Raw genomic sequence first — 24,912 nt, forward strand, 5'->3', positions numbered from 1 at the left:
TATATTGGTTCACCCTAAGGCCACCACCCTGATTATTACCACGTTGAACGTTGTTGGCGATGGTACGCAGAAAATCCTCCATGTTCTTCTGGGATTGTTCCACGTTGCGCTGACTCCCGAGCAACTGTGCGAGGAACATCTCGGGGGTAAACGGGGGAGGAGGTGGCAAATGCGGTTCATGGGGAGGTTCATTGTTGTTGCCGTGGTTTCCACCACCACCACCGGTCCCCGCACCGTTAGCACCGGTCTCAGCGGCCTCATACGTGGTTCGGCGAGTGTTTGTCATCTGTATATTTCAGCAACAAGTAATGATTGAGTGAAGCTGTAATAATTGCGAGTGAAGGAAAAATTATGCCATACTGAATTTACTGGAGAGAATAAATTCATACAATAAAACAGAGGCACAACAATTGCATCCCAATTAAAACAACATCACTTAATCAAATTACTTCAACAGCAAACATCGTGTCCATACAACCAAATTGCCAGCATACATACACTGGACTTTTATGCGTTCAGATATCGCATTCTTAATCAAGTTCCAACCACATGCCAAGTCTCATAAGTTCGAAGCAAAACACATTAGGTTACATGCCAACAAAAGAAAGGTCATCGCGACAGGACCTAGATACTAGCGCAAGGCAACTAGCCTACTCCTCGAGGCCATCGTCGGGATCGAAGACATCACCATCGCCCCCAGGTGAAACTATAGGCTTGTCCTTGTTGTCATCGTCGATGTCCATGCCAGCGGTGTCTGGTGGAGCATATGGGCCAACCCCATTGTAGAGCACGTGAAACTCCTCGTGCAGGTTGCCGTTGTATTCCTCTAGCTCATCGACCCTCTGCAGTAGAAGGTCCCTCTCGTCCCAGGCTTCATTCCTTTCCTGAACCAACTGTCCAATCATGCGGTCTGCATTGTTGTTGACTTGAGTCAATGTATGCACCTGCTGCATAGCTCTATCACCTCTCTCAACCACCTGGTCTCGCTGTAAGTTCATATCAGCCAAATGCTACTGCAAACTAGCTATCGCACGTGCCTGTCTCTTCTTCTGCTTTCTCCCCTTGAGCTTATCCTAACCACGCAAGCCAGTCAAAGTCTAGTAGGTACTCTTGAGACCCTCATACGCTCTGATGGCGGTGAATATAGCACTCATAGAATGGTTGTCGCTAGCCTGTCCCTCAGCTGGACCTCTGACCAAGGCACTTCCCTGAGGCTAAACCCAAATGGCATCACGAGGATCATCCCTAGGAAAAGTGTCAGCTAGAGCTGCTGCAAGCTCACTGGGAAATCTGCTCATAATATCCCTGATGACACGAAAAGCTGCTCCCTCTGCACCCTTAGCAGGAGTGCGACCCTCAAACTCCAAGTGCCAGCCATCCCAATCTGGAGCATCACCGAGAGCAGGAACCGTGATCTCTACCACTACAAGTCCATCCTCTGCTAACTGGCTCTCATTCCAGGAGTACATCGGCTCTTGACCCTCTAGGTACCCCACATCATGGAGCACTCTTCAAAGCAAGGTCGGAATGCCAAACTCGCTCAAGAAGGTGTTTGTGGTGCGGTGCTCCCTCAGGGCCAACGGACGTCGAGGTGCTCTTCCTCCGGTGGACTTACGGGCAGTCTGCTTCATGCGGGCCATCTGTAGCAAAAGTTCTTTTATTACCCTGGAGAAAACATATTTTAGGTGATACAACTTTTATCAAAATGAGATAATCAATTTATAAGGGGAGGAATGCATGACATGAATGAATTGCACAAGTAATATGATGTATGTACGTGCCGTACGTTCTCACAAACTTATGAAATGAATAATTTCTAACGACGAATTCGGTGGCATACAAACGATCTCTCCAATACGTAGCTAATACGTTCTACATGATAGCGTTGTTATGTACCTGCAGAAGATTCATTTCAGCCCAATTCCCACTGAATGCATAAAAGCAGTAAATTTTATCTACACGCTCTACACGAATCCCTAGATACGTGTACAACGGTAGTAACTACCCGAATCATCGTCCTATTGACGGCATCGCCTCAACAGACGGAATACCCACACATGAGATACCTTTGTAAAACATGCGTAGAACATGTAATTACTCCAGCATCATATAAGCATTCACCCTAGATCGGCGGTGTATCCGATCATGCTCTCACAACTCACACTTACCAAGGCGTAGAAGCAATTGATACATACATTACCACTCAAACAAGTGGCACTCATACAATAGCACGCCGTATGAGCGACGAAAGAGAAATATGATGCAAGAACCCCAAGTCAGTACTTAATTAAGCCACCTAAAGTCCTTAACTGGGCATAAAGGATATGACCACTGGCACACTTTATAGTTTGAAAATCACGTTTTCCAAATGCCTTTTTGTTTTAAATACACTTGTGAACAGTAACACGCTAAACCATGCTCTGATGCCAGTTGTAAAAGAACTGACCAATTATACAAAATTAAGTAAGAAAATCATCCGCCAAAGCAGACGATTTAGCAAACTTAAGCCCGTATAACCCGGTAGTCCATGAAATCACGAAGGATTTCAAACCAACTTCCATTCCAGCCAAGATCGTAATAAGTTTAGCGGTCACCATCACATATTACATAAAAGTTTGCATCTCAGATACATCAGAGTTTAAACATAGTTATTACAAAACAAGTTCGAATAAAAGTAGCAGAACCCATTTGTTCAAACTACACACACTCACACGGAGTTCAAATATAGTGCCAGCGAATGATCATCTCCAACAAAAGCATCAGACGAGATGTAAGGAATGACCATGCCCATGGTCCTAAGCATCACCCATCGCAGGATAAAGGCAGTTGATACAGTAGCCGTAATACATCTGCCCATCTGCAATAAGTGGGAATAAAACCCTAAGTACGAGAAGGTACTCAGCTAGACTTACCCGACATAACCGAAAATAAGTGACACCAAAGATTATGAAGGCTTTATAGTAGGGTAGCTGACTCATTTGCAAAGAAAGCATTTTTAGCATTCCAAGAACCTTTCTAAAAACATTATTGCCAAGTTAATTAATTATAACCTGTCGACTAGATTTGCACCTATACTAGAGCAAACATGTGATTAAGCAGATAATGATAACCAATGATCACCGACCAATTATAGAAATTAAGTAAGAAAATCATCCGCTAGAGCAGACGATTTAGCAAACTTAAGCCCATATAACCCGGTAGTCCGTGAAATCATGAAGGATTTCAAACCAACTTCCATTCCAGCCAAGATCGTAATAAGTTTAGCGGTCAACATCACATATTACATAAAAGTTTGCATCTCAGATACATCAGAGTTTAAACATAGTTATTAAAAAACAAGTTCGAATAAAAGTAGCGGAAGCCATTTGTTCAAACCACACACACTCACACGGAGTTCAAATATAGTGCCAGTGAATGATCATCTCTAACAAAAGCATCAGACGAGACATAAGGAATGACCATGCCCATGGTCCTAAGCATCACCCATCCAGGATAAAGGCAGTTGATACAGTAGCCGTAATACATCTGCCCATCTGCAATAAGTGGGAATAAAACCCTGAGTACGAGAAGGTACTCAGCTAGACTTACCCAACATAACCGAAATAAGTGACACCAAGGATTATGAAGGCTTTATAGTAGGGTAGCTGACTCATTTGCAAAGAAAGCATTTTTAGCATTCCAAGAACCTTTCTAAAAACATTATTGCCAAGTTAATTAGTTATAACCTGTCGACTAGATTTGCACCTATACTAGAGCAAAAATGTGATTAAGTAGATAATGATAACCAATGATCATTAAACAACTTTCATAATGTCATATTCATTATAACTATCCAAGTGTTCCATCAACATTACTACGATGAAGTCACTCAAGTCAAGTGCTCACTATCTAGGAGCGATGGCGATTCAAATCGATTCCTAACCAGCTGGTGATTTATTCCTTACACAAACCTCACTCACCCGCTAAAGTGAGATATTGATCACCGAGTCAACTATCCAGGAATCTCGAGTTTGCCAGGAACCACATGTACCCGGGGGCCGACTGACTGCACTTTGGTCTTATCATCTCGCCCCCGTGTCCTACCGCACCTGCTCCGGCACAGTACGCTGCGGGCAATCTACTCGGTCCAAATAATCTCCTAGCTTCACGGTCGGAAGGTACTTTATCCAGCCAGCTAAATGTAAGGCACCCGACTTCTACTGGTCTAAGCCAGCTAAGCATTGACTCGACTGCGGATACCAGGGTAACAAGGATATAGTATAACAAAGGTAGACAAGGTATAATGCAGCAACGGTTGCAAACAACTCCTGAACGTAATGCATCAATTAAAGTAAAGTATTTAATTAAAAATTGCCAACTGGGAGAAAATGCTCCGGGGCTCGCCTCTCTCGAAGGAGCTCGGGCGGTGATCGGGGTACTCTGGAAGTTCCTCAACGTCCTCCTCGTCGGCTTCGGGCACTTCCTGCGGCTGCACCTCGAACTGCTCCTCGGGCTCCTCGGGTATGACGACTGGGTTCTCGGTTTGTGATCCTGTGTGATGCAATGTGCATAAGCACCTATGCAATCGGTGCATCGAATGAGATGAATACAATGGATATGTTTGAATGCAAGGTAGTCAACATCATCCAAGAACATATACTACAAGCACATGTCATCTACTGCATTCTCTTCTACTACTAATATGCTAAATCAACACATCTTATTAAATGCTTCAAAGATACACCAAAGCTTTACTAATTCTTAATCACACATTCAGCAACACTTGATTAAACCCTAATTAATAATAGGTTTGAATAGTAACATCTATTTTTATTGCTTAGAAAAATCTTAGAAAATTACCATAGCACAGTACTACCCTAAGTAGTCTACCATCAGATTTTCATGGTATTTGAATGGGGGGATTAGCCTACACAAAAATAACAAGCTATGGCATGATTATGAACATGAAAATACTTTGTACTGTGAAAAGTATCAAACAACAGAGTTAGCATTTTTCCTATGACCTTCATAGCATACAATCACTGTACCAAAATTATCACATGCATGTTTTATACAAAGTTTGCTCTCTAGCTAAAATAACAAAAATCATCCATTAAAGGCACTTGAACTACACCTCAAAATTTTTCTTCAGCACATGCATGACACATATTTTTCCTAGGAAGTACATTACATAAGAAGATCAACAAACTTGGAATCATATTTTTCTGAAGCCTATAGGTTTTTCTACATATTTTTCAAGTTATCAGCAATATCCATGATTAAATAAAGTTCTACAGAAAAGTATCTCAAAAATGACATGCAATAATTTTCCCAAGTAGATCTGGTGATAAGGAACCTAGCAAAATTTATTTCAACAGATTTGGAGCAAATTTGAGTATCCAAACATTTTCTAAATCATTTCTCTTTTCAAATAATAAAGAAAAACTGAAAATAAACATCCTATTGCTACTGGGCCGACCCGTGGGAATCAGCCGGCCCACGGCCACACTTGGCCCGCTCAGACGAGGCGAAGGGGGGAGTGCGGCGGCCTGGCAAGGACTTCGGCCCATAGCCTCTTGGCCTGGCTCGGCTGAGGCAAAAGCCATGCCGGCGCCGAGACGCCACGGTGGCGCGGCTCGGCCAACGGGGCCGGCGGCCATTACCGGCCGTGCTAGGGCAAACGAGCGAGCGCATGCGGTTCGTGAGGAGCTGGCGAATGTGGGCAGGTAGCTAGGCAGGGTGGAGAAGGGGAGGAAGGGGGAGTTCCATGGCGGCCGAGCACGGCGGCGCCATGGCCGACGTCGGCGAATCGCGAGAACGCGCTACCTGGGCTCAAAAGACGGCACAATCACGAGCACCAAATGCCGGAGAGCGAGGCAGAGCTGCTGGCGCTCGATTGCTGGCCATGGTGGAGGAGGGGCGGTGAATTTGCCCGGCGGGTGCGGTGGCGCTCGGTGGCGAGCTCGCTGCACGCGGGAGGAGAAGCGAGCACGGGAGAGCGAGAGAGCATGCGGGAGGGAGTGGAGAGGAGCACAGCGCGGTCGGCAGGTGTAGGCGGGCACGTGGGAGCGGACGCAGGCTGGCTACGACACACGGCGGCGTCGATGGCGCATGGCCGCCACGCGGCGAGCGTGCTGTGCCGTGGTCGGGACGCGTCGCGTCGCGTCAGCGAGCGGGCGAGCGCGGAGGCAGGCTAGGCGCGGCGCTGGGCTAGGCTGGGCCAAGGCGAGGCACGTGGCGCGGCGGGAGGCTTGCCAGGTCGGCTTCGGCCGTGGGCCGGGAAGCGGAGCGGCGGCCTGTTAAGCGAAATGAAGAATTTTTCTTTTTATTTCTCAAGTATACAGAATTAAATTCCCATTTTTGAGCCATTTAAAAGCATTTTCACAAATTGGTGTAAAAATGAAATTTGTTCCATTTTTCAATATCTACAACTTTGATTTTATGACCAAAGCCAAATTCTTGATAGATTTTGAATTATAAAATTAAAGTCAATTTTAACTCAAAACCCTAATTTTGGAGAATTATTTTTAAAAGCAAAATTTGGCAATAATTTAAATACAAACCTTGCTCCAAAAATTGTGCTAAACAATTCTAGATGATTCACAATCATAACCAAACAAGTTCTACTAACCTAGCAAGCATAATCAGGGCAAAACCACTCTAAACAAGTGTATGCAACATTTACGTTTCACGAACATGTTTCGTATGTTTTGAAGCAGTGTTTCAGTTGTTATTTACATGATTAGGCATGTATGATTAGGATGCTTGATGATGCATGATATGCATGATTTGTAGTGCCTAAATGCTGGCATAACACCGGGGTGTTACAGCCCTCCCCCCTTATAAAAATCTCGTCCTGAGATTTGGGTTACGAACCATTTGTTATAAAAATCTTCATAAGCTTTTTGTAGATATTCTCCCGTTTCCCAAGTTGCATCTCCCTCATCATGATGATCCCACTGTATCTTGTAGGTTTTTACCACACTATTCTGAGTAGCATGTTCTTTAGTGTCTAACACACTGACTGGTTGCTCACGATACACCAAATCTGATTTGAGTTGGATGCCTCGAGGTTCTATTCTTTCCTCCGGAACACGCAAACATTTCTTGAGATGTGATACATGGAAAACTGGGAAAACGGTACTCATTGTCTCAGGTAACTCTAACTTGTAGGCTACCGGACCTCTTTGTTCCAGGATCTTGTATGGTCCTACGAATCTCGCAGCAAGCTTTCTTCGGACTCTAAACCTTTTCTTCTTCATTGGCATGACCTTCAGATAAACATAGTCACCAACTTCAAACACAAGGGGTCTCCTTCTTCTGTCTACATAACTTTTCTGACGTGATTGGGCTGCCTTCATATTCTGCTGAATAATATGAACTTTCTTCTCGGCTTCTTCTACAAAGTCAATGCCATAATACCTTCTATCTCTAGGCTCGACCCAATTCAATGGTGTTCTACATTTTCTACCATATAAAGCTTCGAAGGGAGCCATCTTGATGCTTTCTTGATAACTATTATTATAAGAAAACTCAGCTAATGGTAACCATGACTCCCATAATCCCTTAGAAGACAATACACAGGCTCTTAACATATCCTCCAAAACAGCATTCACTCATTCAGTCTGACCATCTGTCTAAGGATGATAAGCGGTACTGCGAATCAAACTAGTTCCTAAGCCTTTGTGTAAATGTTCCCAAAAGTGAGCCGTGAACTGGGGCCCTCTATCAGATACTATGGTCTTTGGTATACCATGCAACCTCACAATTTCTGCGATATACTTCTCGGCATATTGAGGTGGTCGATAAGTTGTCTTGACAGGTAGGAAATGAGCGGTCTTAGTAAGACGATCCACAATCACCCAAATCGAATCATGTCCTTTTTGAGTAGTGGGCAAACCCGAGATAAAATCCATACTGATATCGTCCCACTTCCAACTAGGGACTGACAAGGGTTGCAACATGCTGGCAGGTTTCATATGAATAGCTTTCACTCTACAACATGTGTCACATCTGGCAACATATGCTGTAATTTCTTTCTTCATTTTGGTCCACCAATAACGAGACCTTAGTTCTTGATACATCTTACTACTTCCGGGATGGATAGATAGCTTAGAAAGGTGAGCTTCATCCATGAGTTTATTCCTAAGCTCTCGATCCTTGGGAACCACAAGACGGTCGTCAAACCACAACACGCCCTGTTCATCCACTTTAAAGTGCTGAGACGACTTTTCTTTTATTTTCTCTTTGATGTGGAATATTCCCTTGTCAGTTTTCTGTCCTTCTATTATCTTACTCTCCAAAGAGCAACTAATCTGAATACTATGTAACACAGCAGGATGCATTAGATCAAACCATCTTCAAGTAATGGCTGCACATTCAAGTAATGTGACTTTCTGCTCAAAGCATCTGCCACTACATTGGCTTTTCTAGGATGATATTGCACATTCAAGTTGTAATCCTTGATCAATTCCAACCATCTGCGCTGTCTCATGTTCAGCTCTGGTTGGGTAAAGATGTACTTAAGACTCTTGTGATCTGTGAAAATGTTGCACACATTACCAAGTAGATAATGTCTCCAAATTTTTAGGGCATGCACAACTACAGCAAGTTCAAGATCATGTGTTGGATAGTTGACCTCGTGCTTCCTTAATTGACGCTGAGGCATAGGCAATGACTCTCCTTTCTTGCATAAGAACACAGCCCAATCCAGTCTTCGATGCGTCGCAAAACACATCAAATGGTTTCTCGATATCTGGTTGTGCTAGAATAGGAGCAGTGGTCAACAGTTTCCACAAAGTGTGGAAAGCTGCTTCACACTCCTCTGTCCACACAAACTTGTGATCCTTTCTGTAGCAGACTTGTCATTGGTTTGGCAATCTTCGAGAAGTCTGGTATAAAGCGACGGTAATAACCGGCTAGTCCTAAGAAACTTCTAATCTCAGGAACTGTGGTTGGTGCTTTCCAATTCATAACCTCTTGCACCTTACTTGGATCGACTAAACTCCATTTTCTGACAGAATGTGACCAAGGAAAGGAACTTTCTTCAACCAGAATTCGCATTTGCTAAACTTAGCATATAGTTGATGATCCCTAAGTCTAGTCAAGACAATTCTCAGATGCTCTTCATGATCCTTCTCGTTCTCGGAGTACATCAGAATGTCATCGATGAACACCACCACAAACTTATCCAATTCTGGCATGAAAACTGTATTCATCAAAAACATAAAGTATGCAGGAGCATTTGTCAAGCCAAAGGACATGACAAGATACTCATACAACCCGTATCTGGTGGAAAATATAGTTTTCGGTATATCTTGTGGCCTAATCTTGATCTGATGATAACCGGATCTCAAATCTATTTTTGAGAACACCTTGGCCTTGGCTAACTGGTCAAACAGAACATCAATATGAGGCAAGGGATAGTTATTCTTTATGGTTACAGCGTTGAGTGGCCTGTAATCTACGCACATTCTCAACGTGCCCTCTTTCTTCTTCTTCACAAACAAGGCGGGACATCCCCATTCAGATTTGCTTGGCCGAATAAACCCCTTTTTTGATAAATCTTCTAATTGCTTCTTCAGCTCAGCTAGTTCATCTGGAGGCATCCGATAGGGTCTCCTTGAAATCAGAGCTGTTCCGGGGATTAACTCAATTCCAAACTCAATCTCCCTATCCGGCGGAAGACCAGGTAGCTCGTCCGGGAATACATCCGGAAACTCACACACTACCGGAATCTGATGAATAGGAATGACTGCCGTAGCACATGTAACACTTATAAGGTCTATTCTTCAAGGCAATGGTACTTGGAAAGTACCCTCACCCAGGGGATCCTTAAGGGTAAGTACTCGACTTTCTAGTATCTATGACTGCTCCCCAATCCTTCATCCAATTCATCCCTATAATGACATCCAAAACTAGTCCAGGCATAACTATCAAGTTCACTCGGAACTTCCTGCTACCTAATTCAAGGGTTGCCCCTCAAACCATCTGGTTGGTCAAAACATCAGCCCTTGCCGAACTTATACGATAACCATAACCCAATTCTGTGCATAGTTGTCCATGTTTCTGTGCAAATGCTTGACTCATAAAAGAATGCGATGATCCAGAATCAAATAGAACAACTGCAGGGTTTTCGTTGACAGGAAACTTACCAGCAGTGACAGGCTCTCCCTCAGGAATTTCATCCACAGTCGTACTATGCACCCTAGCATTATAAGTCTGCTGCTTCTTCTTGGGCGGATACGGACAAAACCTCGAGAAGTGGCCGGGTTGATCATAGTTATAGCAGGGTCCCCTCACTGTCCCAGTAGATCCCACAGCTCCCTTGGAACTGCCTTGTACCGCAAGTTGCGGCTGCCTTGTTGGGTTGTACTGCCATCTTGTAAGGCTTCTGGGGTCCACGGAAATTCTGACTTCTCTGCTGAGGTGGCCTGAACCTCGCGCCAGGTGCCGATGGGCGATATGGAGGACGACCTCCCGTAGGTGCTCTAGCTTGGGACAGACCACCTTCAAGGGCTCTCTTGCGTGTCTTGGCTGCGGTGCTGGCGTTGTTATTCTTCTCCTGCTTCAGACAGTCGTTGATGAAGTCATTAAATCTGACATGGTTGTTGGTACCAACATGCTTCATCATTTTTGGATTAAGTCCCCTCTTGAAACTGGCTATTCTCTTAGCATCTGTGTCAACCATGTCCGGAGCATAACGACACAAGTTGTTGAAGGCATGCAGATATTGCGTCACGGTCTTGGTGCCCTGATTTAACGCCAAGAACTCTCCCAACTTCATCTCGGTCAGCCCGGGTGGAATATAAACTCCACGGAAGGCCTCAGCAAACTCTCTCCATGAAATCTGAGCATTTGGAGGGAAGGTGGTGCGATGGTGCTTCCACCACATTCCCGCTGGTCCTTGCAACTGAAGTGCAGCATACTCCGTTTTCAACACCTCAGTCATCCTCAACACACGAAATTTATCTTCCATAGTGTTGATCCATTCCTCAGCATCGAGTGGCTCTATTGCTTCCTTGAATACTGGCGGCCTGGTGTCCATAAAATCTTTGAAGCTGCTATATTGGTTCACCCTAAGGCCACCACCCTGATTATTACCACGTTGAACGTTGTTGGCGATGGTACGCAGAAAATCCTCCATGTTCTTCTGGGATTGTTCCACGTTGCGCTGACTCCCGAGCAACTGTGCGAGGAACATCTCGGGGGTAAACGGGGGAGGAGGTGGCAAATGCGGTTCATGGGGAGGTTCATTGTTGTTGCCGTGGTTTCCACCACCACCACCGGTCCCCGCACCGTTAGCACCGGTCTCAGCGGCCTCATACGTGGTTCGGCGAGTGTTTGTCATCTGTATATTTCAGCAACAAGTAATGATTGAGTGAAGCTGTAATAATTGCGAGTGAAGGAAAAATTATGCCATACTGAATTTACTGGAGAGAATAAATTCATACAATAAAACAGAGGCACAACAATTGCATCCCAATTAAAACAACATCACTTAATCAAATTACTTCAACAGCAAACATCGTGTCCATACAACCAAATTGCCAGCATACATACACTGGACTTTTATGCGTTCAGATATCGCATTCTTAATCAAGTTCCAACCACATGCCAAGTCTCATAAGTTCGAAGCAAAACACATTAGGTTACATGCCAACAAAAGAAAGGTCATCGCGACAGGACCTAGATACTAGCGCAAGGCAACTAGCCTACTCCTCGAGGCCATCGTCGGGATCGAAGACATCACCATCGCCCCCAGGTGAAACTATAGGCTTGTCCTTGTTGTCATCGTCGATGTCCATGCCAGCGGTGTCTGGTGGAGCATATGGGCCAACCCCATTGTAGAGCACGTGAAACTCCTCGTGCAGGTTGCCGTTGTATTCCTCTAGCTCATCGACCCTCTGCAGTAGAAGGTCCCTCTCGTCCCAGGCTTCATTCCTTTCCTGAACCAACTGTCCAATCATGCGGTCTGCATTGTTGTTGACTTGAGTCAATGTATGCACCTGCTGCATAGCTCTATCACCTCTCTCAACCACCTGGTCTCGCTGTAAGTTCATATCAGCCAAATGCTACTGCAAACTAGCTATCGCACGTGCCTGTCTCTTCTTCTGCTTTCTCCCCTTGAGCTTATCCTAACCACGCAAGCCAGTCAAAGTCTAGTAGGTACTCTTGAGACCCTCATACGCTCTGATGGCGGTGAATATAGCACTCATAGAATGGTTGTCGCTAGCCTGTCCCTCAGCTGGACCTCTGACCAAGGCACTTCCCTGAGGCTAACCCAAATGGCATCACGAGGATCATCCCTAGGAAAAGTGTCAGCTAGAGCTGCTGCAAGCTCACTGGGAAATCTGCTCATAATATCCCTGATGACACGAAAAGCTGCTCCCTCTGCACCCTTAGCAGGAGTGCGACCCTCAAACTCCAAGTGCCAGCCATCCCAATCTGGAGCATCACCGAGAGCAGGAACCGTGATCTCTACCACTACAAGTCCATCCTCTGCTAACTGGCTCTCATTCCAGGAGTACATCGGCTCTTGACCCTCTAGGTACCCCACATCATGGAGCACTCTTCAAAGCAAGGTCGGAATGCCAAACTCGCTCAAGAAGGTGTTTGTGGTGCGGTGCTCCCTCAGGGCCAACGGACGTCGAGGTGCTCTTCCTCCGGTGGACTTACGGGCAGTCTGCTTCATGCGGGCCATCTGTAGCAAAAGTTCTTTTATTACCCTGGAGAAAACATATTTTAGGTGATACAACTTTTATCAAAATGAGATAATCAATTTATAAGGGGAGGAATGCATGACATGAATGAATTGCACAAGTAATATGATGTATGTACGTGCCGTACGTTCTCACAAACTTATGAAATGAATAATTTCTAACGACGAATTCGGTGGCATACAAACGATCTCTCCAATACGTAGCTAATACGTTCTACATGATAGCGTTGTTATGTACCTGCAGAAGATTCATTTCAGCCCAATTCCCACTGAATGCATAAAAGCAGTAAATTTTATCTACACGCTCTACACGAATCCCTAGATACGTGTACAACGGTAGTAACTACCCGAATCATCGTCCTATTGACGGCATCGCCTCAACAGACGGAATACCCACACATGAGATACCTTTGTAAAACATGCGTAGAACATGTAATTACTCCAGCATCATATAAGCATTCACCCTAGATCGGCGGTGTATCCGATCATGCTCTCACAACTCACACTTACCAAGGCGTAGAAGCAATTGATACATACATTACCACTCAAACAAGTGGCACTCATACAATAGCACGCCGTATGAGCGACGAAAGAGAAATATGATGCAAGAACCCCAAGTCAGTACTTAATTAAGCCACCTAAAGTCCTTAACTGGGCATAAAGGATATGACCACTGGCACACTTTATAGTTTGAAAATCACGTTTTCCAAATGCCTTTTTGTTTTAAATACACTTGTGAACAGTAACACGCTAAACCATGCTCTGATGCCAGTTGTAAAAGAACTGACCAATTATACAAAATTAAGTAAGAAAATCATCCGCCAAAGCAGACGATTTAGCAAACTTAAGCCCGTATAACCCGGTAGTCCATGAAATCACGAAGGATTTCAAACCAACTTCCATTCCAGCCAAGATCGTAATAAGTTTAGCGGTCACCATCACATATTACATAAAAGTTTGCATCTCAGATACATCAGAGTTTAAACATAGTTATTACAAAACAAGTTCGAATAAAAGTAGCAGAACCCATTTGTTCAAACTACACACACTCACACGGAGTTCAAATATAGTGCCAGCGAATGATCATCTCCAACAAAAGCATCAGACGAGATGTAAGGAATGACCATGCCCATGGTCCTAAGCATCACCCATCGCAGGATAAAGGCAGTTGATACAGTAGCCGTAATACATCTGCCCATCTGCAATAAGTGGGAATAAAACCCTAAGTACGAGAAGGTACTCAGCTAGACTTACCCGACATAACCGAAAATAAGTGACACCAAAGATTATGAAGGCTTTATAGTAGGGTAGCTGACTCATTTGCAAAGAAAGCATTTTTAGCATTCCAAGAACCTTTCTAAAAACATTATTGCCAAGTTAATTAATTATAACCTGTCGACTAGATTTGCACCTATACTAGAGCAAACATGTGATTAAGCAGATAATGATAACCAATGATCATTAAACAACTTTCATAATGTCATATTCATTATAACTATCCAAGTGTTCAATCAACATTACTACGATGAAGTCACTCAAGTCAAGTGCTCACTATCCAGGAGCGATGGCGATTCGAATAGATTCCTAACCAGCTGGTGATTTATTCCTTACACAAACCTCACTCACCCGCTAAAGTGAGATATTAATCACCGAGTCAACTATCTAGGAATCTTGAGTTACCGACTGCACTTTGGTCTTATCATCTCGCCCCCGTGTCCTACCACACCTGCTCCGGCACAGTGCGCTGCGGGCAATCTACTCGGCCCGAATAATCTCCTAGCTTCGCGGTTGGAAGGTACTTTATCCGGCCTGCTAAATGTAAGGCATGCGTTCAACATGACTCGAGGCCCAACAACGGTCGGTCCTTAATCGACACAGATGGAAAGCACTACAGTCCAAAACTCTGTAAGTCTCTGTCCGGTCTCAACTTCATTTAACACTTAGTTATACCATGACTTCATAGTCATCCAAGCAGATCCAGGTAACCACCTATAGCTCGCAGGAGATAGGAAATCACCCGACTTCTACCGGTCTAAGCTAGCTAAGCATTGACTCGACTGCGGATACCAGGGTAACAAGGATATAGTATAACAAAGGTACACAAGGTATAATGCAGCAACGGTTGCAAACAACTCCTGAACGTAATGCATCAATTAAAGTAAAGTATTTAATTAAAAATTGCAAACCGGGAGAAAATGCTCCGGGGCTTGCCTCTCTCGAAGGAGCTCGGGCAGTGATCGGGGCACTCTGGAAGTTCCTCAATGTCCTCCTCGTCGGCTTCGGGCACTTCCTGTGGCTACACCTCGAACTGCTCCTTGGGCTCCTCGGGTATGACGACTGGGTTCTCGGTTTGCGATCCTATATGATGCAATGTGCGTAAGCGCCTATGCAATCGGTGCATCGAATGAGATGAATACAATGGATATGTTTGAATACAAGGTAGTCAACATCATCCAAGAACATATACTACAAGCACATGTCATCTACTGCATTCTCTTCTACTACTAATATGCTAAATCAACACATCTTATTAAATGCTTCAAAGATACACCAAAGCTTTACTAATTTCTTAATCACACATTCAGCAACACTTGATTAAACCCTAATTAATAATAGGTTTGAATAGTAACATCTATTTTTATTGCTTAGAAAAATCTTAGAAAATTACCATAGCACAGTACTACCCTAAGTAGTCTACCATCAGATTTTCATGGTATTTGAATGGGGGGATTAGCCTACACAAAAATAACAAGCTATGGCATGATTATGAACATGAAAATACTTTGTACTGTGAAAAGTGTCAAACAACAGAGTTAGCATTTTTCCTATGACCTTCATAGCATACAATCACTATACAAAAATTATCGCATGCATGTTTTATACAAAGTTTGCTCTCTAGCTAAAATAACAAAAATCAGCCATTAAAGGCACTTGAACTACACCTCAAAATTTTTCTTCAGCACATGCATGACACATATTTTTTCTAGGAAGTACATTACATAAGAAGATCAACAAACTTGGAATCATATTTTTCTGAAGCCTATAGGTTTTTCTACATATTTTTCAAGTTATCAGCAATATCCATGATTAAATAAAGTTCTACAGAAAAGTATCTCAAAAATGACATGCAATAATTTTCCCAAGTAGATCTGGTGATAAGGAACCTAGCAAAATTTATTTCAACAGATTTGGAGCAAATTTGAGTATCCAAACATTTTCTAAATCATTTCTCTTTTCAAATAATAAAGAAAAACTGAAAATAAACATCCTATTGCTACTGGGCCGGCCCGTGGGAATCAGTCGGCCCACGGCCACACTTGGCCCACTCAGCCGAGGCGAAGGGGGAGTGCAGCGGCCTGGTAGGGGCTTCGGCCCATGGCCTCTTGGCCCGGCTCGGCCGAGGCGAAAGCCATGCCGGCGCCGAGACGTCGCGGCGGCGCGGCTCGGCCAACGGGGCCGGCGGCCATTACCGGTCGTGCCAGGGCAAACGAGCGAGCACATGCGGTTCACGAGGAGCTAGCAAATGCGGGCAGGTAGCTAGGTAGGGTGGAGAAGGGGAGGAAGGGGGAGTTCCATGGCGGCCGAGCACGGCGGCGCCATGGCCGACGTCGACGAGTCACGAGAACGCGCTACCTGGGCTCAAAAGATGGCACAATCGCGAGCACCAAGTGCCGGAGAGCGAGGCGAAGCTGCTGGCGCTCGATTGCTGGCCGTGGTGGAGGAGGGGCGGTGAATTTGCCCGGCGAGTGCGGTGGCGCTCGGTGGCGAGCTCGCTGCGCGCGGGAGGAGAAGCGAGCACGGGAGAGCGAGAGAGCGTGCGGGAGGGAGTGGAGAGGAGCATAGCGTGGTCGGCAGGTGTAGGCGGGCGCGTGGGAGCGGACGCAGGCCGGCTGCGACGCGCGGTGGTGTCGACGGCTCATGGCCGCCACGCGGCGGGCGTGCTCTGCCGTGGTCGGGACGCGGCACGGTGCGTCAGCGAGCGGGCGAGCGCGGAGGCAGGCCAGGCGCGGCGCTGGGCTAGGCTGGGCCAAGGCGAGGCGCGTGGCGCGGCGGGAGGCTTGCCGTGCCGGCTTCGGCCGTGGGCCGGGAAGCGGAGCGGCGGCCTGTTAAGCGAAATGAAGAATTTTTCTTTTTATTTCTCAAGTATACAGAATTAAATTCTCATTTTTGAGCCATTTAAAAGCATTTTCACAAATTGGTGTAAAAATGAAATTTGTTCCATTTTTCAATATCTACAACTTTGATTTTATGACCAAAGCCAAATTCTTGATAGATTTTGAATTATAAAATTAAAGTCAATTTTAACTCAAAACCCTAATTTTGGAGAATTATTTTTAAAAGCAAAATTTGGCAATAATTTAAATACAAACCTTGCTCCAAAAATTGTGCTAAACAATTCTAGATGATTCACAATCATAACCAAACAAGTTCTACTAACCTAGCAAGCATAATCAGGGCAAAACCACTCTAAACAAGTGTATACAACATTTACGTTTCACAAACATGTTTCGTATGTTTCGAAGCAGTGTTTCAGTTGTTATTTACATGATTAGGCATGTATGATTAGGATACTTGATGATGCATGATAGGCATGATTTGCAGTGCCTAAATGCTGGCATAACACCGGGGTGTTACACCTGCATCTAGTAGGCCAGGCGTAGGAATCGAGATTTCACCATCGAAGTCCTCATTAGCCCCTGCATAAAAGAGGGGTGATCAGATGATTATAGAAAGAATGGAGCAAGCATGATGAAGACAGAAGATAGGAAGGCCCATCTGCACTTGGACCACCACCTCGTTGGTGATCTAACGTTGGGCCTCCATGCCTAGCCAAGCAACCACAGCGACCGTGTCGCCTAGTTTGGACAAGGTCTCCTAGACACCATCATGACTCCAGGAGGTGGCTTCCCACGTAGCTCGCTCGGCCACACCATCCACCACAACACAGAGCCTTGCCGAAGTCCATGGGGTGCGGCCAAACGAAGAAATCCTCACCCAGCTCCAAATCCTCCTTGTGGAAGGAGAGGGTCGACATGGCCAGTGCGTCGGAGATCACTTCTACGAGTGGGGGGGCAGCTACTGGTGATGAACCTGCACCCCCCTCTAGACAGATGGCCGCTTTGGACCCTTTGACGGCTGGCCTCTTTCCCTCGACCTTGCTTACCTTCGTGCCAACGTAAAGGCGGTCCTCTACCAAAGCGGGACCCTCTCTAGGGGGTGAGCGCAGGGACGCAATAGGGCAAGCCTGGCCAATGGCCTAGAAACCACACCGTCACTCGAGGATGGCTCCAGCCATGACGGAGAACACGTCACACCCGACGATGGCCCTAGGATAACGAGTCCTATAGGGGATTCGCTACGCGGAGAAGTCATCAAGATCAGCAAAGAAAAAATGTCGATAACCCCAACCGAAAGGGAAATAGTGGGAGCATAACACACCTACTATAGCGTTCCACAAAAGGCAGAGCAATGCGCCCTTCCTTCCATGACATTGTAGGAGGGGCTGAGACAGGAGATAATACCGATGATACCGCGAGGCCAGAAGCCAATGACTCTGGCCACAACAGTGGTGCCAACATCTCCCACATTGCGCCCCTAGCGGCCTCTGCATCCACCATTTTGGACGCCTCCAAACAGGGTGCCAAGGAAGTAGGGCACTTAGTTTCCACACAAATAATAGGGAGCCAGAGGAGGTCACCATCCTTCCCTCTAGACCCCTCCGAGGAGCGGTGGCCCATGCCGTCTGCCCCTAGCATAGCCCTGATCGCCGTAGTATCCTCGACGTCTTCCCCTTGGATGGGGACTTTGTCCCCCACCAAGGAAGGATCGACATGGGTCATAGACAAGGAGCTCTGACTGCCACCCATGGCGGCACAAGGGCACTTTGGACTTGACCCCCATGGCGGGGATGGAGGTGGACACTTTTGGGTGGCACTCCCATCTACGCCCACTGAACAGCCAGCACCGCTTGATCTAGCGGCGGCGTCGAATCCCTACGGAGCATCAAGGACCACCAGGTCCTCGTCCTTATCTCAGCATCCTCATCGTCATCATCGTCATCATCCAAAAATAAGACCCCACGCTTCTAGCACTCTCATGTTTCCTTGCCTTCTCGCGGCGGAGCCATTTCTTCTCCTCAGCAGCCGCCTTCTCCCATGCAAAAACAAGACTAACAAGATTAAGGGGCCCGAATGAAAATAAGATACGGAGGAAAAAGAGGACTCACCAGATTTGGCCGATAGCTGGCCGATAATGCCTCCACGGTTCTAGCCTCACCGGTGCGGCAATGGAGAACTGAGGAAGGAGGGCGGCATTGTCACGAATGTAGAACCAATTCCTGTGCTAGCCGAAGTTTGAACTCCTCAACCGCAAACACGGGTAGCTACGCGATGCACCATAGCACATCTAGATATTCATCCTGCCCACCGGAGCAAGCACGCCACCATCAGAGCCATACACCTTGCGGGTATTGACCTCGAACACCTACCAGAACAGATCCTTGTTAGGCTCAATCCTAGGAAGGCCATGTAAACAACAATGAAGCCCACCAGCTGCAACATCGCGTTAGTAGGAAGGTGCTGCAATTGGATGCCATACTTGCGGAGGAATCCAAGGAAGAAGTCCGACGCCGGGATCACGAACCCACGCTCATGGAAGTCGATGAACGACACCGCCTTGCTGGGCTGCGGGAATAGGAGGATGTATCTGACGGCAGCCCTCCACCTGGAAACCTCCTTCGGAGGAAGAAGGCCTTTCTCCACCAACCGCTATAGCCTCACCTCAGTCACCTCTGAAGGTACCCACTCACCCATTTTTCCCATTTCGTGCAGGAGGAAAGTAGGGTGGTGATGCTAGAACTAGTAGGGGACGAAGAATATACCATACGGCGGCGGGTGGCGACACGCAACCTAGGTAAAACAAAGGCAAAGGGGCTATTTAAGTGGCGGTGCCCCGAGACGCAAACCGTGCCCACGCGGAGTCCGCCCCGGAGCAGGTCCCACGGAACCTCAAGAAACAAGGTGACACACCGTAACTCATGACTGCACCCGAGGGCAACATTAAGTCACGAAAAAACTAGGGAGGTCGACTGCCCCCAAGATTCATGTCGAGTGACCCTCCGTCATCATGACTAGGCGGTGTAGCTCCCGTTCACCGCAAGTGGCTACCATTTAAGCCATGCAGCGACCAGGGAGGCAATGATCCCTTGAGTCCACACGTCGTGTCTAGGAAAATTTCCCTTCGGCCGGCCCTTAGAAGGGCTCAAGGCCACCAAGAGATAGGGGCAGGATGAGATGGACCACAGTGGCTCTAATCGGTGGTGCCGAGCCTCATGACAATCTCTTCCTATGTTCGAGTCATTCGCTTCGAAGTTGCCTAGGTTGACCCACTCTAGGGTGAGGCATCTTGCCCTTTGGCCGCTGCGGAGGCATTGGGGACTGACGGGCTTGATGGCCAATGATTTATGGGACATTCTTGATGAGGCATAGCCAAACTCCACGTCGATTGGGGAGGATATTGGGTCACACTCGAATTACCATTGACCTCGACAAGGCGCACCGCTCCGACCGGGTGGTTACGGTGGACGAGCCTCTCCCCGCATGGGGCAAAAATCAGACCCGCCTGAGACAAGGCATCATGACCCCTCGGGGTCAAAAAAAAAACACCAGGGGAAAAGGAGTGCGGACCCTGTGGTCCTGTCCAAGGATGACACCAAGCCACGACCAGACTCCTCCCTGTGTCCCGGGTCCATGACCCGTGGCTCGCTCCATGACCTCACAATCCGGCAGGAGTCATCGACCACGTGTAGTCAAGGGCGTACGATGATCCCAAAACATGGGAGCCACCCTGAAATTGCACCAACGACTCGCTCAAAAATCCTGACCTTGAACTCTACGTGCCCATGCCTAAGCATCCCTTGTTCAAGGTCGGCGATTACAAGCACGACCGTATACCACATCAAAATTCTGATGACACCAACATGGTGGAAAGGCCGCAAACTCCTAAGGCCATGATGCTAGAAGGAGGCTTGCGGGATGCCCCCCTCCGTTATTAGCCGAAAGCCTAGCTTAAAGGGTCATCTCACAAACCCCTTTCCAGCATCGTGACCTATGAAGCTAAAAGGGTGAGGCAAAAAGCGGCCGCCGCCGCTGTCGCCAGGACGAGGACAGGCAGGCGAAACAATTCGTAACCACGGGACCACCTCGCACATCCGGATGTGAGCCACATGGGGTTCGCAGATGCTGACAATTTAGCAGAAAGCAATATCTGTATTTCTTTTTCCTTAAAAAAATATGTATTTCTTTAACGGCAGTAATTAACATGTCAGGTGATTTCCGTATTTATAATAGTATAAGACCATCGAGTGGGCATATCTTTTAGCCAACCCAAAGCATCTCAATGAGACATTGATGAGAAACGAAGTAGCAGGTATCAACAAGTAGCCACCTGGTAATAATACCACTATTTGCACGTCCTAGCCAACTGATGCCTCCACCAAATTTACAAAACTGTGCGGCGATCACTAAAATGAGAACAGTGCAAGTGTGGGATCTCTATTTCTAAATATTACGCAAAAGAGCATGAAACTAAATGCTTCAGGATCACTGTAACAGTTGTTCAGAAGCTGTCATTCTCCTGCTGGGTGATGGTCAAAACAAGCCCAAAGTGGTCGCTTGGAAAGACAGGCAGCTGAATCTTTCGGCTCTTTTTCCGAATCTTCTTCTCCTTGGAGTAGGAGACACCCGGTATTGCCTCCTTCCCGATCATCTCAATGCTGTCGATCTTGAAGTCTGCCAGCTTGCACACAAACCGGTCCATTCGCTTCTGCAGCTTGCGGATGCCTGCCATCATGCCATTGGCCTTCGTGTCATAGGTCCAGCCATCTTCTCCAGGCTTCAGCTCAACCCAAGCATCAGTCCACCCATCCTGCAGAGGGAAGGGGCCGTCTCCCTTGTCGTCCCAGTTCATGTCCCCACAGAGTATGGCATTGGGGAAGCGTCCCAGATTTTCCAGGCATTGCTTTGCCTGATCCACACGTTCTTTGCTGTACATCTGATCCCACTTAGGAGGTGCAGGGCATGGGCTCTCTAGGTGGGTCGTGGCTAACATCAACTTTTTCATCTCTCCTGTGCTAACACTGGTGATGCATAGCTCTCTTCCCATTATTGAGTTCGAAAATGGGATTCGTTTAGACGCCTTCACTGGCAGTTTGCTCAACTATAATTGTTGAGGTCAAAAGAAATCAGTAAAATGCTCAACTGTAATTGTTGAGGTCAAAAGAAATCAGTAAAAATAAATGAACTCTGAGAAAAGGATAAACATTGCCAACCTCCCAATTTCCCATGGAAGGTCAACTTTGGATTGATCATATATTGAATATGAAACTATTGTAACTCATTCATTCATATTCTGCAGGCATATATAAACCAAAATGTGTCTTAGATGACATGAACAGTCAAAGAAAATATTTAGCAAATTTTTTGGGAATATTACAAATAGTTTTCCATGCAGGTTCTGTTACAAGAAATTGAGTGAAAGGCATTCATCCAGAAGTTGGAAATCATATCACACATAAAATTTGTTTGAAGAATTACCTGCATGCAGTAATACGTCATCTCAATAGCCTTCTCATATGACACACAGTTGTATTGTTGCCACCAGTCAGACTTTTGCAGAATCATATATATGTACGGTGTAACCTCCTGTCGTTCCACATATTAGATCCCACTAAGGATCGGAAAAGAAAATAACTCATAGCTCAGAGTGTGGACCTGGAAGCATATAAAGTCTGGGCTATTTTGCTTTATGAGATCCCCAAGAGCATCCATCCTTCTTATCACTTCCACATCCTCCCGGAGCCAGACATTGTATGTCATGATTTTGAAGGTCTTCTTATCCAAACAAATCTCAAGATTTCCTGTGGACAGACATTTTGATTTTCATGTGACCCTAGCAAACTAAAAAGCATTAAAAAAGAAAAATGGAATGAACTTTGAACTTGCATCACAACTAGCCAGTTTTGAAGTTTACGATGTACACATAGAACAGAAAAAATAAGGAATAGTTAAATGATTCGATTGGATAACCCTTCTACATGATAAAGACATAGGTGCTTCTACCACCAATACATTGTTCATTGTTGAGCATCTCCAGCAGTTCCCCAATACAACTACCCCAATATAGTACTAATGGGGCTACCCCAATACCTCTTTTCAGATTATTGGGGGAGATGCAGCTGCAGACTACCAATAATCTCCCCCAATATGTGGGACCCATCTGTCAGTTTATTTATTTTCCTTTTTTCCCTTTTTCTTTTCTCTCCCCTCGTTCATCCTCTCCCGCATCGGGACCGCGATATGCGCCGCCGCCGAACCACGCCACGGAAGCGAGTCCACAGCGCCGCCCGCAGCTCCCCACCGCGCCGCCCGCCGCTTGCCCAGGCATAGCCGCCGATGGATGATGGGCCGACGCCGTCACGGGATCTCTCCCACACCGCATCGGGAGGCATCGACGCCGCCACTACCACACAACGCCGCCCACCGCTCGGCCGCTCCCCAGCGTGGAGCTCGAAGGCAACCACGCAGCGCCTCCTCCCCCACCGCTACGACGTCCACCCCACCGCCACGCAAGCAGGTGGCGATGTCTCCGGCCTAGGTCTCCGGCGTCCTCCGCCCAGATCAGCCGCACTCCTCGAGCTAGAGCGCTGCCGGCATAGATTGGCTGTGGAGCCTCGTCCTTGAGTTGGAGCGCCGCCCGACCATGCAAATCATCCTCAAGCTGGAGCATCGGTCCAGTCATGGCGCACGGCGAGCTCCGGCGTGGGAAGTGAGGAGAAAAGTGACAGTTATCGTGGGGCCCACCCCCTTGGGGGAGATGCAACTCCCCCTTCATTTAAGGGGAGATGGGCTGTTTTTTTTGGTGGCCACCAAAAAAAAGGGGCATATTGGGGAGCTACTGGACCAAGAAATAAATTTGCCTCATCTCTTCCAATATGACAGTTTTATAGAGACGAGGGGTGGGATTGGGGGACTGCCGGAGATGCTCTTTAGCATGTAAAATAGGGTACATTTACATTACATTCAGATATTTTTACAACACACATTTTGAAAGCAATTTGAGGGGAATCAGAAGTACCGCAGACCTTATAACTTTGACCCCAAACTGAAACAATGGGACTAAAAAATATTTTTTTCTCTAAAAAATATATACATAAATAAAAGCGGATATAAGTAACATAACATAGCGCAGTGCAGTATTCCACAATAGGATCATGGCACGGCCCTAACGGAGGAAAGGAAATGCATAAATCCAGGAAGCCCTGAAAGCGCAAGAAGCACAAGAACGGATCTACAGATAACGGGACGGGAAAATCGACCCCACTCACCCACGCAAACAGAAACATGCCAATCTATTATCTATCTACACGCCAGTACAGTTGAGACTTGAGAGGGCCGCAAGCGAACCTTTCTTGGCGGCGGGCCCCTTTCCAGCACTATCGCAGAGTTCGACCACATCCGGCGACGCATCGCGCTCCCTGCCCTCCCTCTTCCGCCCAAACCGCCGGGGTGGGGGAGACGCCCTGCGCACCTTCTTCCTCCGGCCCCGCTTGGGCGAGGCCAACGCGAGGGCGGCGCCCACGACGACGGGGCTGTCGATGTCGACCTCCACTGGGAGCGAGGCCTCGCACAGCTCGCAAGAGTCGCATTCGTCAGGGTTGAAGAGCCCGCACCGGACGCAGCGCCAGGCGGCCGGAGGCGTCGGCGGGGAGCGGGAGGGGGAGGGCATGGTGTGGGCTTGGGGAGAAGTGGGGTAGAGGCGTAAGCGGAGGCGGCGCCGGAGTTAAGAGTGTCAGACTATTGTAATTATAGTACGTATAATTATAATAGTATTTTAGGCATGTACGCCTGTGCGGTTGGCTTAGAGCCAACTGGCCTCCATATGTATACACGCACGTTGTTATGGAATAGATTAATTCATTCATATAATTACACTTTCATGGTATCACATGCTGCGGCCACGCTTCCGCAAACCCTCGCCGCCGCTGATTCGTCGTCGGCTATCATAAATCACAAGACCGACGTTGTCCTTTGGACGTCGGTCCTTTCTCACCGTCGCTGTCCAGCGGATGCCGGCTCTTCTTTTTCTTTTTTTCTCATGCCGCTGATCTCTCGCCAGGACCTCACGTTCTGACGTGACCCAATTTGCTTCCAATC

At 46.8% G+C, this 24,912-nt stretch overlaps 1 protein-coding gene across 1 annotated transcript; it reads right to left on the reverse strand.

The window, feature by feature from the left end:
- Positions 1-21,073: 21,073 nt before the first annotated feature.
- LOC136539140 (uncharacterized) lies at positions 21,074-24,612 on the reverse strand. The gene is made up of 4 exons (XM_066531083.1): positions 24,163-24,612; positions 22,471-22,616; positions 22,294-22,401; positions 21,074-21,916 (listed from the first exon to the last, which is right to left on the reverse strand). The coding sequence occupies exons 1-4, from the start codon at positions 24,482-24,484 to the stop codon at positions 21,317-21,319; spliced, it is 1,176 nt and encodes a 391-aa protein (XP_066387180.1). The 5' UTR covers positions 24,485-24,612; the 3' UTR covers positions 21,074-21,316.
- Between the last annotated feature and the right edge of the window lie 300 nt (positions 24,613-24,912).

Source organism: Miscanthus floridulus, chromosome 2, assembly GCF_019320115.1.
Source record: "Miscanthus floridulus cultivar M001 chromosome 2, ASM1932011v1, whole genome shotgun sequence".
NCBI lineage: Eukaryota > Viridiplantae > Streptophyta > Magnoliopsida > Poales > Poaceae > Miscanthus > Miscanthus floridulus.